This window comes from Nuphar pumila, chromosome 16 (assembly GCF_984573655.1).
Source record: "Nuphar pumila chromosome 16, dmNupPumi1.hap1.1, whole genome shotgun sequence".
Taxonomy (NCBI): Eukaryota; Viridiplantae; Streptophyta; class Magnoliopsida; order Nymphaeales; family Nymphaeaceae; genus Nuphar; species Nuphar pumila.
Genome location: NC_143264.1, coordinates 81,463,787 through 81,482,261, shown reverse-complemented (window position 1 = coordinate 81,482,261; position 18,475 = coordinate 81,463,787). Strand labels below are relative to the sequence as shown.

The window sequence follows — 18,475 nt, the reverse complement described above, 5'->3', positions numbered from 1 at the left end:
AGGTGAGGACATGTATTTGTCTGTTGTTTGGTGATAAGGTAGAGGGAGAATTGAGAGGAAGAAGGGAAGAGGGGGAAAGGAGTGATGGGTCAAATCGGTAAAAGTAAGAAACAAAAACTTTTGCATTCCCCTAAGGCAGCGGGGTCAGTATTTTTTCCTTATTGCCCGGGAGTTAGAAGCGGGAGATTTGGAAAACAAAAAAGTTGCCAACCCCTCATTACTGCGACAGCAACGGCTGAATGAGGGCGCCCTAAACACCCCCATGCAAACGTCCCTTTCTCGCTCCTCTCCCCCACCTCTGCCGCCCCTGCAATCACCTTTTTTCTTTACTCTCTCTCTCTCATTGGGATACCAACAAAAGCTTTCTGATTTCACCTGCCACACACCTTCTTCCCCACTAAATTTAAATGAAAATTTAGAACCCCCCAACAAACATTCATTCTCTCCTCACTCCTCACATCCCCTCCCCTTCTCTCTCACTCCCACATCTTTCTGTTATATCAAAGATACCTAGATTGATCAGTTAATCAATCAAATCCATCAAAAAAGTGGGGATGTCGTCCTCCTCCATCTTCGGGCTAGACCTAGACCACCTTCAACCGGAGCAGCTGTGTTATGTCCATTGCAACTTCTGTAATACCGTCCTCGCGGTAAGAGAATGAGGGAGGGAGGGGAAGGCTTTGGCTTTTCGTATATCCTTTTACTTTATATGAAGTTGATTGTGTGACCTTTTTTTTGCCTGCTTAGTGTTTAACCAAATTAAGACCTGAAAAAGATTGTTGGTGTGATTGGTTTTGGCAGGTGAGCGTTCCCTGCAGCAGCCTGTTCAAGATGGTTACTGTGAGGTGCGGCCACTGCACCAACCTCCTCTCGGTTAACATGAGAGCTCTTCTCCAGCCACTGCCGCCGCCACCGCAAAACCATCATTTCTTCCCTCCATCTGACAATCTGCCCACTGTCCGTCATGACCATCTCTCTCTCTCTCTCTCTCTCTCTCTCTCTCTCTCTCTCTCTCTCTCTCTCGTGATCCCCTTGTTCTTGGTTCAGTTCTAAAGATAATATCTGTGATTTCTAGGATGAAAACCAAGTGGCCGCAGCTGCTATGTTTCTCAATCCTTCTATCATAAAGGATTCTGGTGCTTCGCCCGTGAGCTGTGCGGCCAATCACACCACCACCACCGCCAGAACCACGACTGTCAATAAGCGTAAGCTCTCTCTCTCTGTCTCTGTGTGTGTGTGTGAGGGAGGTCTGAACGTGGAAAGAGACGTGGCATGATTTGGTAATAATTGATGAATAATAGCAATACGAGTTTTATTATGATAGCTAGAATTTTTTTTTAAAGAATTATGGATCTGTAATTTATTGCGTTATGTTGTGTAGCACCCGAGAAAAGGCAGAGAGTGCCATCAGCGTACAACAGGTTCATCAAGTGAGTCACAATGCATGCTATCAACCCCTTCTCTTCTTTTTCTTTTACTACTGGCGGAGCCAGGCGTAGCCACCCCAGAATTAGAAACCTAAAAAAAAAAATCTCCTGACAATGTTAAAGAAAGAATATGCGTCCATGTGTGTTTTCTTCTGACGATGGTAGTGCTAATTTTTTCCCTTAATTTTTTTCACCTTATTGAATTGTGTAAAAACTGCAGAAGAGACGGGTTATTAGTTCATGGGAGTTGGTGTTCTCTCTTGTGAATATTCAACGAAGATCTGTGTGTGTTTTCCCCAGCTTTTTCTTTTGTCATTTGTTCTTTGTGAAACCGTGTAACCTACGTTTATGGGGAACCCGACTCCACTCATCCCTATATCATCCTCTATGGTCATAACTCCCTCTGGGATCTCATTGGTATTAAGTTGTTTTGATCAATCTGGCCCTATCGATGGGTTCAACACGGTTGATTTAATAGAAATCAATCTTTTGATAGTGTTCTTTAACAAAAAAACACATGATTTTCAATTTATTTTGATAGTGTTCTTTTAACAAAAAAATCATGTTTTTATTAATGGTTATTGATTTTTGATCGGATTTTGTTAATTCAAATGTCGATCTTCACTAAATGGATGATGTAGATTACATACACAGGGTCCAATTTGATAAAAACAACTTGTATCGGTGAGGTCCTAATGGCAGGAATGGCAATATGGATGGCTGGAACCTAAATGTGGTTATGGGCGCCATGCAAAACACTATGCTTGCTTCACTAAATAGAGGAAAAGAGGGATTGAAAGTGTGTTGTAGCCTGGCCATGGGCAGGCCGATGCCATGAAGGCCCTGAGAATGATGAAACCAAATGGTACCATCAACTTTATGGCCATCGCCTTCTCCGGCCAGGGAGGCCGCTTCTAGAAGAGCATGTTAGATCTATCATGCACAACCAAAATTTCTTCACAATGGGTGGGCAAAAAAATTCTGGCTCCGCCACTAGTCCAAATAAATGAATTGTCCTTCAAGACCATAGCATTGTCTCCGAGACCCGAAGTCTGCCCACCCAACGAAAAGCTTGCTCTGCCACTGTTTTTTACCCTCTTTTTTTCCCTTTCTCCCCCTTCTTCACCTCATTTTCTGATATAGTTGCATACTCATTTGTTATTGGATTTTTTGTAAGACTAAACTTTTTCAATTTCAGAGACGAGATCCAACGAATCAAAGCGGGAAACCCCGATATCACCCACAGGGAAGCTTTCAGCGCAGCTGCCAAGAATGTCTCTCTCTCTCTCTCTCTCTCTCTCTCTCTCTCTCTCTCTCTCTCTCTCTCTCTGAGAGTTTCTTTATGGATTTCAGTGGGCACACTTCCCACATATCTACTTTGGGCTCATGGCTGGTCAGAACACGAAAAAGAGCAACCTACGCCAGCAAGTAATGGATTCATAGCATTCATCTTTTGCATATCTTTGTGATTTTGTTTTCTTTTTTAGCTCATTTTACGTGGAGTACTCATGGAGTTGGCTAAAGGAACGTGATTCGAATCTTTATGATTGCAGGAACGAGATGACCTGATAATCTCAGATGGATTCTTCGGCAGCGCCAGTATGGGAGTGACTCCCTACTAATCTCTCTCTCTGTTTTGTTTAATCTCGAGGACATGCAGCATCGACCATTTTGAGTTTCTAGTGTTAATTTACGTGTATCAGGTCAGCTTTGCCGAGTTGATCGATCGGAAGTCAAACTTCTTTCTTCCTTTTAAGATATCGCCCTTCTCCTTTTCAGTAATAAATGAGCTTGTGGTTTTGTGTTACCTTTTTTATATTTGAAACGGTTGACCTCACTCACTACACAATAGGTTGTAGGGGCACCATCTATCTGAAGCTGAGGGGGCTGTACAGGCTTAAGCCCTATCATGCTTTACCTAGCACACTAGGCACACATGATGATAGGGTTAAATATGGGTTTGGGATCAGGTGTGTTGCGAATTTATGGATGAAAGTGCTTCTTGCTCTTTTATTTTTTATCACCCATATCATATTTCATCACGGCATTTTGCATGCTTTCACAAGAATATTATACATCTCAATGAAGAAGCAATTGGTCCCAGACAAATTAATGCCCAAGAAGCCGTTGCTGTGTACTGTCTAATATAAACTTTGACAGAAAAAGAAACTAAATAAAAAAGAAAAAAGGAAGCACAGTAGATTGAACAGGACAAAACCTTAGTGATCAAACATGGCATATTACACCATAGAATCAAAGCTAAGAAGATGTCCTTCTTGTGGATTTATTACTATCACCACCACCAAGGCATGCAGAATCTACAAAAAGAAACTGTATAGGAATGATTTTTTTTTGGAAGGAAAAAATTTGCATTCAGCATATTGGAAGAATCAAATCGTAGAGTGACCAGATGTCACTCTATTTAGCAATTACAACCCAAGATCAAGAAGGAAAGGCTCGGACATGTCCGGCCATTTGAAGCAAATTCTGAGGCGCAACTCACGTAGAGCTGTATTGGCAATTGTGCAGAAGTTCCGGTAGTCCTCCATATGACGCCTAACATTATGTTGCATTCAGATTAGGCGCCATAAAATCAGCACGAAGCATCGCCAAGCAAAAACATATATTTTGCCCCATTTTTTAATGTTCGAGGCTATCAGCACCTCCCTGAGATCGGTCATCAAGCTCCATTGTGAAGTAGATGAGGGCCATATTCATCTGAAGCATTCTCGCGTGAATGGACGGTCCTAAAAAAGGTGTCTCAATCTTTCTTCTTCTCCCCGACATAAAATACATTGGCTAGGGAGGTTGAATCTCCTTTTCCTGAGTGTGTGATCCGTTAGTAATTTATCGCTAAGAATCAACCAAGCCGTAATGGATCCTCTGATCGGAAATGCTTGATCCCACAACGTGTTTGTGGGAAGCCATTGGACGTTCGGCGAGCCAAGCATTCGATAACATGAATTAATGGTGAATTGCAGAGACTGACCTACATTAGGACTGGGGGGAGGGGCACCCCCCTCGCTCGCCCCAAGAATTTAAAACTCCTATTGGAGCCCTTACCTGACTGATCCCAACATAAGTAAAAAAAAAGTTTCTGCGTCCATCCCGGGTGAATTGGTCATCAGGCGAATGTTTCCAACAAAAGGCTGGTCCCAATATAAAATAATCATTTTTTCTTTGCCCCTTGCTGCCCAATATAGGGTAGAAAATAGGTCTATCAAGCACCCATCTTCGCGCCACACATCTTTTTAAAACTAAGTAGTGGATCCATCAACCAATGACCATGAATGGCATCTATGGAGTGGATAGCAATTTGACCTACCCTTTCCAAATCCCGGATACGCCAACCCATTTTTCACTTTCTACCCATCCCCATGGCCAGCCTTTCAAGATATATTTTTGCTTCATTACATTCACCCATGGCTTATCAATTGTGACCAATTCAACCATAGTCATTTGATTAAGAGTGCCTTGTTCCAACTCCCCACTTCACAAATCCCCAAACAACCCTCATCTTTGCTAATATGAGCTTGTAAAAGAATGAACTATTGAATCTTCAATTATTATCCTTTTTATGTTATCGCAAAATGCATTGATTTTAGCTATGGCATCTCATAGGTCCAAAAGGTAGGTGAAAAAACATTGTATGGTTCTTTACAGCCTCATATTATCATTTGTCCTTATTAACATTGTTTTTTTTTACGACAAGGAACCCTCACCAAAGCGAGAAAAACCTCAGGTAGGGCCCCACGAACACCCAGCCTTATGTGACCAACCTTTGAAAGCTACGGACACCCATGCACCAGCGGGGTTCTCCTTATGAACATTGCTACCAATGATAAATGTAACAAAGTATATCTTAATTGTGGAAATTCTTTCCCGGTTCAGTGTTAGAAGATATGAATCTTAAGGATTGGTTTGACTTTGGATTGGATCTTCCACTTGATCCGGATTCATATCCTCTAACATTCAGAGAAAAGGTCACCTGTGTGTCTTGTTCCTTCTATTTTTATGGTTTAGGTTGGTGTTGCAAGTCTAAATGTTTTTCACTGTTACCTCACACAAATGACAGAAAAAAAAAAGAAGAGAAAAGTAAGCATCACTTGCTGTCATCATTCTGTGTTTGAATTCCAGATATACCAATACAGCTCCCCAAAAGTAACATCACGTTTTTTATGATCCTTTTTCTGTGATGCCCATGTTCCGTACTCTGCAATTGCAGTTACATAATTTATACATTGGAAGCTAGCCTGCAATATAAATCGAGTGAACTTTGTTTCCATATGTAATGTGTTTACGTTTATTAGAAACAATGATGTGGTTACCTTGGGAAGGATGATTCGTATAGCTAAAATGTGCTGTTACAATAGGAGAAGTGTTGGAACACAATGAACTTGAACTGAGCCATATAGGAAAGAGTTTAATCTCTTAACATATCTTGATTTTACATAAATATATAAGATGCTTTAATAACTGATGATAAGTAGACCTGAAGAACTTAATTTGGCAAAATTCAGTATGCCTTTTTTTGCAAAAGGTTAAGACATCTTGAAAACTTTTAGTTTATTTCATTTGAAAAAAAAGAAAATAGTTCACTGCTTAAAATCAGAATTAGCAAAAAAAATGCATATATATATATATATATATATATATATATATATATATATATATATATATATATATATATATATATATATATATATATATATATATATATATGGGTAGGTGCGAAATGATAAGTGCTAAATGAGTTTTTAAGGGTTTTTGTGTTTTATTTTTAAATTCTGACAGTACAGATGTGTACTTGATTTTATAGGGATCAGCTCTTGAAGTGTTCGATTCTAACACATGAGTGGGTTTTTATAAGGTTCCAAAAATCAATGGTCCAAAATCTTTGTAAATTTTTGAGGTTTCAAATATCATTTTTTTCATCAAAAACGTGATCCAGGTATGGATTTCTTATCAATAGACTATGCCCAATTCATTTATGGGGTCGGAACTGCGAAAAAAACACCGGAAGGGTAGGAAACCCCATTTAGCACGTATCATTTTAGCATATATCAATTTCACACCTCTCTCTCTCTCTCTCTCTCTCTCTCTCTCTCTCTCTATATATATATATATATATATATATATATATATATATATATATGATAGAGAGAGCATGTAGCTCGGTTCTAACTCCTAAACAGTTCAAAAAACATAGTTACAAGAATGTTTTGCTCAATCTAAATATATATATATGTGTTTGCCAATGTTTATTGACTAAAATGTGTGATTTATATCAGAGTCAGTTAAACTAGAAAATTAGATTTTTTTTATCATCAAGTTATATACGATATGTGACATTGATTATTCATCACTCTAAAACCGCTTCCAAACTTGAAAAGTGCATCATTAGATCTGTAAGTTGAAATTAAGCAAACATCTACGCATACATCGCTTGGTTTGAGGTTTGCTCTTGATACAAGAGTGGAATTGCATGGATTCTATTTGTTGGAGTGCCAAAATATGCAAGATAATTTTTTTTTCCAGTAGTACTCAATCATTCATGGAAAATCTCATAATTGATAAGAATGATTGCAAATAAGAAAATAAAGAGTTATTTGTCCAGTTTAGGTTTCTAAAGTTCATATTTTCATGTCATAAAAGAAATTACGTTAACATGATAATGGAAAGGAATTTAGTTCTTGTAATTGAATAGGAATTTTTATTCTTTTCGGCTTTGTAAGTGACTTGATTCATAAATAATAGGAACTAATTTTAAGTTACACAAAATGCAATGAAAGGATTCTTGGTACACAAACTTAAGACTAGATGGTACTCAAAGCCTAGCCCTTTTCAATTATATCTTGTTCACATTCAAATCAATTAAGATCACACTCATATTTTGAATGTCTTTATTTTATAAATTGTTCTCTTAGAAGCTATTGAAATCTTTTCATTTTTTCTCTCTTTCGTATCCAAGCTAGGGATAAACCTCCTTGGGATCCAAAGGGTAGACCCCTTGTTATGATGGTGCTGCTCTATCTACCTGCAGAGTGTGATGCTTAATTGACCCCTCTAAGATGTTGGTTTGCTATACATCCTTCATCATTTACCTATTCTTTTCTGTTTTTTGTGTGCATCTCTCTCTCTCTCTCTCTGTCTATATATATATATATATATATATATATATATATATATATATATATATATATATATATATATATATATATATATATATATATATATATATATATCAAAATTTGGTAGCTGCTCACTTGTTAGGTACTCAAACGAATGTCACTCACGCTAAGCGTCCATGGCACGGCATGATAGATGCTCAACATCTTTTTTTGCAAAAAAAAGACTTTTACTCACGCTAAAATATCACCTATAAAAGTCTAAGCAGACGCTTTTACTGCTGCTATTTTAAACCCAGTAAAATTCTTTTTGAGCAAAAAATGACATTGAGTGTCCATCACGCCACGTGACGGCAGCGTAAGTGAACTTCGTTTGAGCACCTAACGAGTGAGCAGCTACACACACGTATATATATATATATATATATAACATTGTTTCCCCCCTCTTTTTGAAAAAACCTCTCTGCTAGTATTGAATGTAATGTCACTAAATACCAAGTTACCCACCAAAGGTGGGCTAGTGCACGTCACCTTGTAAGTTTAAATCTCAATCGTATAGTTGTATAACAGGTAAGGGTCAGCCTAACCCCAGCTTGCCTTAAAAAAAAAATACCAAGTTACCTGTCAATGTGGGAAAACAAGATATGAAATCACATAAGTTTTTTTTTTTTTTTTGAGAAGTCACATAAGTTGTTTTTTGCTATCCTTTTTTCAGTCTTGGGGACAACTCTAATACTCGTACGTACGGTTGGGGTTCATTAATTTCGAACCGCTTTAATTTGTTTGATCATAATCGTCCTGTGATGACGAAAAGTTTTCCAAATTCAATTCGTTCAACGCTTGTAGAGCAAAATAACCACCTCCTTTTTTGGTTAAAAAAAAAGAAAAAGAAATTAAGGAAAAAAATCATTAAACATAGTTAACACCATTGCCGGGAAATGAACCCGGATCACCCGCACGACAAACGGGAATACTAACCATTATACTACAATGCCCCAAGGGGGTTGGCATAGTTGGGTTGGGGCTTCTGCTAGACGCCCAGTCAATGTTCGATTCCCATGGGCATCACCTCTCTGCGCAAGCCAATGCATGGCACCGGGTGCAGGGGTCCTAGCCTTGGAGTTTTACCCTGTCAGCACAACGACGGTAGGTATGGCAGGCTAAGCCAGCACAACCAGGTCTTCATGTCGGGCGTAGTTTCTTCGGGTTAACGCCATTGCTGGGGATCTGGTCCCCCGCGTGACAGGACGGGCATACTGGCCACTATACTACAACGACTTGGTGTGATGTTCGTATTTAGAAATTGTAAACGATACAAAGTTATGTTTAAAAATAATGGATAGGCTGGTGATGAAATGAAGGTAACGTTTCGGTCATTCAATTTCTCATGCTAATGGTATCGATGCAATTTCAATGGTGGAAATCAGCAGACGTCCATTCAGTTTCTTTATTTGTTTATACAATCTAAATTGCATTATACATAGGGCAAATTATGAGGGTAAAAATGTTGTGTTTTTGTGTGTGTGTGTGCGCCATGTGCTACATGATAATCAATGTTACATGTAGCTAGGGCTGCAAAAAGAGACAAGTCGCTTGTGTCTCAGCCAGTGTTGTGAGAGGCGTACGCCTCAGTACCTGAAGCGTACGCCTCAGAGGCGAGGCGCACGCTCAAGGTACTGAGGCGTGCTGTGATGCGCAAATTGCCGGTGGATCCACCTACTGAAGCCTTCCTTCATCCCCAAGTCTTCCTCCTCCGCCCGATTTGTCGGCTGTGCTAACCCCAAGTGCCGGTGGATCCACCGCCAGGTGCCGGCCAGCTGCTCCACCACCGCTCCCTGCCTCCCCTCCCACCGCTTCACTTTCATACCAGTTGTGAGAGGCGTACGCCTCAGTACCTGAGGCGTACGCCTCAGAGGCGAGGCGCAGGCTCAACGCCTCGCTTCGCCTCATCGCATTTAACAACCTTGGTCTCAGCTCATGTTCAGCTTGTGAAGAGCTCGTTCAAACTTGTGAATTAAATAGGCTCTGCAAACTGAACATAAATGAGTGTTTAGTTTGGTTCAGATTGTATAGCATTTTTTTGTATAGATTCGATAGGATTTTTGTACAAAAAAGCCCAATATGGTTCAAATCATATCGCTAGCTTGTTAGTTTACACAGCCAGTGGAGACTCAAAAAGATTTGGAAAGATCATCCCCCATATTGGTTTCCTTCGAAGGAGGACTTATAGTTCTGTAAATCATACTCCATTATTGAATGGATGAATCTGGTAGGAGTCTGCCTAAACCCAGCTTGCCTTTCCAAAAAAAAAACTATTAATAAACGCTAGACATGGTGGCGCGCGTATGGTCGGGCTTTATAAGATAACTCAGATGGTGAAAAAAAAGGTTTACATCAAACACTTATAAAAATTTAAAGTAAAAATAATGAGAATCACAAACATATTGATAATTTTAAAACATATAAAATGGTTTTTGTATATCTCCACTAAATATAAAGAATAACGAATAGTCCACAATGTAACTCGTTGCAGATTGCTTGTCTGATGCAGATTGAAGAGGATTCACGTATCACCCACATCCAACCACAACCAGACATGTAGGAGGATTAATATATAGACTGTCATTGAGCATAAATTTTTTTTAATGTAGTAAGAGAAGAATAGACTCACCAACGGTGATGACTTAGGGCAAAATAGTTGACCATTCATGCATTCAAAAGCAATCATGCATGCTAAATAACCAAAAGCCTTGACATTTATGCATGGAAATGGCCAACTCCATGCATAAATATTTTTTTGATAGCCAATGTGGGTGTGAGAGAGAGTCATGGCCAAATAGGGGTTATGCATGGAGTTGAACAACTTCATGATCATTTCATGGTTAGGGCTGAGAGAGAGAGAAGAGTTATCAAAAGTAATCATTATTTTTTTAGAAAATTACAATGTGTCATGTAAAACTTCCCTTTTTCATTAAAACCCTCTGCAAATTATGCCCATACAAATTTCTAATTACATTTTCCACTCACGTGACAAGAATCTCAATTAAAGAAAAAGTTATAAAGCATCCTAATTTTTTTAGCACTTTGACACTCTTTCTTCTGCTTTTATAATATTTAAGATATTTTGCTTATATTTCATATCACAGACTCTACATTGTTAAAGTGTTTGGCTTACGGTAAATAAGGTTTAAACTTCAAATCTCGTTGCTTATATTTATTTGCACTAACAATGACATATATGGTCATTGCTTTTATTGAAAATATTATTGCTAACCGCAAGTTAGAAAATATAACAAACATGGTCAATTTATTGTTTACTTGATACTTTTGCCCTTTGTCGACTAAAAATTTTGGCGGGGATAGCTTACATTGCGCCGGTTTTTTTCAGGCGACAACTGACATGGAGCCTGATTTTTTTTCATGCAATAATTACATGGTGTCTGATTGTTTCAAATGACAATTACATGACCAAGGCATCTAATTTGTTAGGCGACAAAAAGGGCAAAACTGTCAACAAAAAAACAAGTGGCCATGATTGGCATATATTTTGAGTAGTGAATTGGCCATGTTTTGACTTATTTCTCTAGTCTCTGTGCCAAAACAAAGAATGGTGTCAAAAGTAAGTACCATCTAAGTCATTTCCAGTTATTTGTATATGCAAGAGAATGGAGTCCAATTTCTAATATTTTTAATATTAAAATATGCATTCCTTCCATCAATTTAAGCTCAATTAACTTAGGTTTATCATGCGCTTGAGTTTGACTCGGCTTGCCACAAAAATAAGAGCAGCTTGAACACTTTCTATTTGTTTCATTCAGCTAGTCTACCTGCCCTGCATGTACATTTGATAATACATACGATTTTCAATTTCTTTATCAATGATACCTGCAGACAGTCCTATCGATATGCATATATGAAACACTGCAAGCAACCTTGCTCGTAACAATTGCAATGCAATAAGTACGTGTGTTGCACTATGAGGACGAATACAATTAGAAGATGAATCTGGCGAAAGGCTGTAGGTCGAAGCCAACATCAGTCTTAATTATGCAATTTAGGGCCTAACTAATTTACATTTTACCTCAAAATGGACTGGAAGATTATAGTATCTTATATTTTAGGTTAAATCCCATTAGAGGCAAGTATTTTCCCAGAATTCCAAAAATAAATCACATTTTTTTGAATTTCCATATATGGGCCAAACTTTTCCTGAAAACAGTCAACATCTAGCATCTTGAAACATGTGATTCCTTTTTTATTTCTCCCTTGAAAATTGAAAAGTACTCATTATCCTCGGGAGGATAAAAGAGAAAGTAAAGAGTTTGAACTCTTAATTAAGAAGGTCAATGTCCTAATTTGACTTGTGATTTATCGTCAAATAAAGGACAATAATAAATGCAGGCGCTTATTTGCCAGTTTTCCAGAAAACAGAGATCCATATTTGAAATTAGGGGCAAAAGGATGACAAATTTTTCTTGTATTTTATAATGCTTCTTTTCTAAAGTTTTATTTGGATTAATCTCTCTCTCTCTCATACATAACCCTATATTTGCAACATTTTACATGCGACGTATAGTGGGGATCAATTTTTGGATTGTCGAATTATGACATGGATAGGTTTTGACAATCCAAAAAAATTGAAAAACTTAAATGCACCAAATTTTTCTAAGTCAAAAAAGTATATTTTTTTCATCCAGAAAACACAATCCATGCGTTGATTTCCACTCAATCGATCATTCTAAATACATATACAATGAGCCAAAATAACTTTATCATGAGATCCCAATTTGATTGTAGGTACAATTCATTTTATATATATATGAGAAGCATACAACCAAAGGATGGTCCAAAATCTACAACCAATGAGACACTCATCTATCAAACCTCATTTATTTGTTCTTTATAATTTGTTAAGAAACATGCTTTATACAAAGACTACGAAAAATCGACGGCTCACAATGCATTTAAAACTTTACAATACAAAATATTGTGTCGTTGATTTTTAGTGCGTTCAAAAACACATCCTATAAACATTGAAAATTCATAATCCAAAACATGTTGTTCACTAAATGAATAATAAAAAACCAATATGTAAAGTCCAATTAATGAAAAACTAGATCATTAGAGAAGGAATGTCATTGATTATCATCGACGGTAGAATTTAGACCTTTCTTTGGTTGGACAGTCACCTTTCCATATATATATATATATATATATATCCCAGACCATCTCAAACCGCTTTAGAAAACATATTTGCATGAATTTTTTGTTTAATCTAAACTTAGAGATATGATCTCTATACTTTATTTAGTAGAAAACATGTGTTAATTTTAATATTTTTTATGATTAAATGTGTTTTTAGTTCAATAAAAAAAATCAACAGTATATATTGTGTCAAAAAATTGATTAACTAAAAATCAAGAATTCTTGTTAAACTGATTTCATCCAAAGAATGGTTTTAGTAAATAAGCAATGATAAACACATTTACAGGTTTGGATTAAGTAAAAAAACTTATGCAAATATATTTTTTAAAGAAGTATGAGATGGTATGGAAGATACACATTACTCACTTTCTCTCTATATATATAGAAAGAGAGTGTAAAACCCCGGGGTTTTAAAACCTTTAAAAATGACTAAAAATTTTAAAAATTTCTTTTCTTTTTAAATGAACAACGAAAACGGTTTTTGGCTTTCAGTTTTAAACCTGAGGCACGTCACATTCCATAAATCACAATAAGAGCAACAATAATTTTACACCAACATTATATACATAGTCTTTTTTGCAAGGTTTAGAAATTAAAACATTTAGGATTAAATTTAAAATAAACCATAAATTAATCTCAGGATCTTGAGAATCTAGATTCTTCGATGCATCTCTTGTCCAACATTCACTGTAATATAGCTTAATCCATATCCAAACATTAAATCCCCATAAAACGAGGTCAGACTTATGACAGTCAGATAAGCTATTAATCAAAATCATATCATTCAAATATTAAGCATAATTTTAATAATTTAAAATCAAAATGCATACATTCAAGAACAATTATACAATTTAAAATAATTTTAAAAAAAAATATGGCAATTTAAAATATAATTATATGTTATATCAACAAGGCATATTTTCATATCAAATTATATGAAAGAAAAGGTTATTATTTCGATATTTAATGTCCTTCTGGTATGGTGAAGAGCACTCTAATCTCATACTAAGTATTCTGAGGGTATATTATTTTATTGTGGATTACCCGGATACCTGAATGAAACGGGCTCCCAAGCGAGCGTTCAATGATCGGGAAGATTTTCGACAATGACGAGCAAACAGGTGAATCGAATGCATCCACTGACTATGGCAGTCTGAGACCCATTAGTCTTAGCCTTCTCAACCTTAGTGACAGGAGGCCACAGGGAATCTATTGCTCTAAAAAATCATCATCATAACAATGTCACTTCTGATTGTACCACTACCCCTTCCAGGGTAGGCAATGACCTGAATGGGATCGAAGGGTTCTTTTATAAGACTTTAATAATTTCAAAACTAGGCTCAATAGCCTAATAACTCTTTTAAAATAAATACTAAGGTCATATCTACCCAGCCCATTCAATATTTGCTCTGGTAAAATGAGCACACGCCTGTGAAGGCAAAAATTAAGTTTGTGTGTAGACATGACTCATGCAGCAAATGGTTTAGCAAGTTTGCATAATAAAATCTTTCAAAATCAACATGTAACACAAAATTCATCTTTTTATCAAAATCGAAAATCATCGAAATCTTGACTATATTATTTATCAAAATTTGATTCAAAATCATAAGATTTGAAATCTTGTCATTCAAAACAGGTATTTAATGTATGCAAATATTAAAATATATTTGATCATAAATCCAATTTAAATAATCATGCATGCATCAAAAATGTCTAATATAAAAATTATAAGATTTTGATAAAATAACTTACCTTGATTTTTGGTAGAACAAGAAAGAATAGGATAAAGCACTCGTGCTTGGATTTAATCTGATAGAATTTATTTTTATTAGATAATGTTTTTATATTGAATATTGGGCAGTACTTACCCTACAAATTCAAAGAAATATTGTTTTAAGGAATTATTAAAAATTTAAAAATTATTTAGAAATGATCTTAAAAAAATTTATAAAAAAAAATCACAGAGTTTCCTTTGTAATAACTCAAATGTTCGAAAAAGGGTTCGAACTCTAATTTGAGTTGTAAAAATTTGAATATGACTTTGCGTCATAAATATTTTTATAAAGGTTTTTTAAAAAAAATTGACACAGGTATTTAAAAGGATTTTTGAAATTTTTGACATAATTTCCTTTATAAAAATTGAATTTTTCTGAAATAGCTATAATTTTTTTGATATAATTTCTACTAAGTAAAGTCAAAATTTCAAAAGTATATGAAAAACTTTTGCCAAAATTCTTATTAAAATAACTAAAAAAACTAGAATTTATTTAGAAAAATTGGCCTGAATTATGGCTATATTAATTCTACTTTTCAAAAATTATTTAAAATAATTTTGCCAGAACTTCTGCTATGAAAACTCTATTTTTCAAAATCTTTTAGAAAAATTTTGCTAGAACTACTGCTATTGAAGTTCTGAATACTTAAAAATATTTTTAAAAAGAACTTCCCCTGCGTAGAGGCTGGGTTGGATTAAATTTTGGCAAAATTACCAAAATTTGAATCCAAAAGAGAAGTAGGAGGGAGAATAGGAGGTTGAATTTAAATTCAGAAGAAGAATTTGAGTACTAATCTGATTTAGGAAATTTGGGCAATGCTTCCGTTGTCCAAATCAGATTTTTCTGCTAAATTTAGCAGAACTCCTGTAGATAACACTCTCGGGGCTGAATTTGGCTTGTCAGAACTCCTACGAAGGAATGGATCTTGTCTAAAAAGAGAGGGAAGAGGCTAGAAAGGGTTTCTCAGAAAAAATCTGAGATTTAATGGAGGTTTAGGCTTAAAAACTAGAGAGAGAAACTCAAGGTTAGAGAGAGAAAGTAGGAGAGAGAGCTTAGAGAGAGAGTGGGGTCTTCAGAACTTGGGTAGAGAGAAAGAGGGTGAGAGGGTATTTATAAGAGAGAGAGGAGGTGCCGCCTCCCCCTATGGGTCCCATTTCAAGTGACATTTGTCACTTGATTTAATTAAAAAATACTTTTTATATGACACTTGTCATTTTTTTATATTTTATCATTTGTTTCTGACATGTGTCAGAGAGAGAAAAGGGTTAAGTGTCAGTCAGCTCATGGATTTGGAAAAATCATGCCTACTCTTGGTTTTGGGTGAGTGGTTTTTCAAAACCATGGTCTCTAGAATAAAATAATATAAAATATATATTTTATTTGATTGCTAATTTTTTTATACCTATTATGCTCTAATTCAAATCTCATCTTTCAGAAATGCCATATGAGAATTTTGGAAGTTACTTTATTGTCCTTCTATAGTTCAGAAATTTTTTTAGTTTTTCATTGGGGTGGCAAATTATCGTTTTTGTCCCTGACAAATCTATTAATTCTCTAAAAAATATTTCTAAAAAAAATTACTATTTTGACCTTATATAGTTGGGTATTTTATTGAAAAATGCCACTAGATTGGCAAATTAATAAGCTACCCTCGATGAATTGATTAATGACAAGAATGTCCCTAAATTCCAATTTTTTAACAAACATCTATAGAATTTTATCAGGATTCCAATTATGAATTCAAATTTTCATTTTAATCAATACTTACCAAAATTATTAGGGTTTTAAAACTATAATTTATATCTATAATGAATTAGAATAAAAAACTTAAATTTTCTTAAGAATTTATAAATCATTAAAAATTTTGGGTATTACGTAGCGAGAAAAAAGGAAGGGGGGAGAAGGAGAATCATCCAACAAAAGGAAGGTCCAAAATCTATAATCTGTCCTTCTCTAATGATCAAGATTTTCATCAATCAGTCTTTACATATTGACTTTTTATCATTTATGTTGTAAGCAGCATGCTTGTGAAAGCACTAAAATCATCGGCCCCATAATACTTGTATTTTAAAATTTTAAACACATTTTGAGCTAATAGATTTTTTACTTTTCAAAAAACATGTGTACATGATGTAAAGTCATCATGTAAAGCATATTTCTTACTAAATAAATTATAAAAAACAAATATATAAAGTCCGATCAATAAGTCTCTCATACATTGGAAAAGGGGAGTCATTTCAATAATCATTAGTTGTAGATTTTGAACCTTCTTAAAAAAAAGTCTGCTTACATGTTGGAATCGAATGATGTTTGCCAGAAATACCAACGGGGTCTCCGGGTGATTGGTAGGCGCTGTACAATGCACACTTCCTCCTTGTGGTTCAAACCCCAATGGTACGTTGAATAATAATTGGTGGAGGTCTGCCTAACTTTTTTGAAAAAAAATGATGTTGCCAGATAGAACCTATATGTATAATATTTAGCATATTTATAGATTCCAGTATACATAAATCAGAATAACTTGTGAGGATGCACATCTCTAGAAGGAATGATAAAGATTTGAATACATGCAAGACTGACAGATCCTCTATTTTCATGTAATAGGTCAGGGGAGGCAAAGTAAGGGAAATGGGAACTTATCATATGGACCTGAAACTTGGACTCAAAACTTCTGCTATAAATAAGGGGGTAGAACTAAACCCTATAATAATGATCCATTGAGACAAGAGAAACTTCATTTTCCTTTTTTCAAGCCAATAAAAAGTGAAATTTGATTTCTTTATTTACTAATTAACCAGCCCAGTCATTATCCAGGCCTCATATTTTTTTAAAAATTTTGGGGCCTTTCCCTCTGCCGGCCGCTGCACCCTCATACACCAAAAATGTGCCGTAGCACCTGATTGCCCTCCATCTCACTGTTGGGCCCCACAGCTGCCAGGTTGTACCCATAGATGGAGGTCAGTCAGGTGTAGCTGCACACTTTTGATGTCTAATGTGATTGCACCTGATCTATCCCCTCACATATGATGTCTGCCAAATCCATAAATTGGCAGCTAGGGATGGCAGTGGACCTGCAGGGATGAATGACATGAAACAGGGATGGAGGGGGGGATGGAGATTAAAATCAAAACCTGATCAGGGATAGAGTATGGACTTACGCTTTCTCCTGCCCTGCCCCATCTGTGTCCCCAAACCCACCTTGCCCCATCCCCAATCCTTCTTTAGGGATGGCAATGGACCGAGAGAAAACAGGCCCCGCCCCACCTCGTCCCGTTTAGACCTGGGATGGAAGACATCAATCAAGGATTGAGGTTAAAATCAAAACCCGTACAGAGATGAAGGTGGGGATGAAGGGCATGATTTTGAGACGGGGCGGGGGTGGAGACCTTGTCCCCCCGTCCCCGCCCCGGTCCACTGCCATCCCTATTGGCAGCTGCCACTTTTCCAAATTCATAAACTCCTCCAGTCCCCAAACAGGGCCTACAAGTCCTTACTATCATGGATTCATGTGGGATCAGCACATCAACAATGGAATACAAACAGTTGACAAGGTGTCTCCCAAATATAAGAGGCTTGCAAAGGAAAAGGATTATATTTATTCCATGTATAACAAGAGAATTTCTCATGTTCATAGAATCTGATTTGTTGGGGGGGCAAGTCTTAAAGGCAAAAAGGAAAAGAGCAAAAGAGACATGCAGGCAACAAAAAACCACGGACGCATTAATGGAAAAAAGTTGCACAATCGTATGTTATTGCAACTTTTCTAAAAGGAATAATCATGACTAGTTGAATCAAGAGGATCATCTAATATGGGATCAAAACTGATGATAATTTGAGTCTTGATTATAAACGCCTCCAAACACTGATCAAGGGAGAACATGGGTCCCATGATATAACATATGATGGGATCCATTATATGTCGAGCCTAACCGTTAAACGT

General features: G+C 36.2%; 1 protein-coding gene across 1 annotated transcript; it reads left to right on the top strand.

Annotated features, from left to right (window-relative positions):
* The first annotated feature begins 467 nt into the window (after positions 1-467).
* LOC149813824 (axial regulator YABBY 5-like) lies at positions 468-3,232 on the top strand. Its single transcript, XM_089991710.1, has 7 exons — positions 468-650; positions 802-957; positions 1,076-1,205; positions 1,382-1,430; positions 2,626-2,701; positions 2,781-2,855; positions 2,981-3,232. The coding sequence occupies exons 1-7, from the start codon at positions 555-557 to the stop codon at positions 3,047-3,049; spliced, it is 651 nt and encodes a 216-aa protein (XP_089847836.1). The 5' UTR covers positions 468-554; the 3' UTR covers positions 3,050-3,232.
* Positions 3,233-18,475: the final 15,243 nt, after the last annotated feature.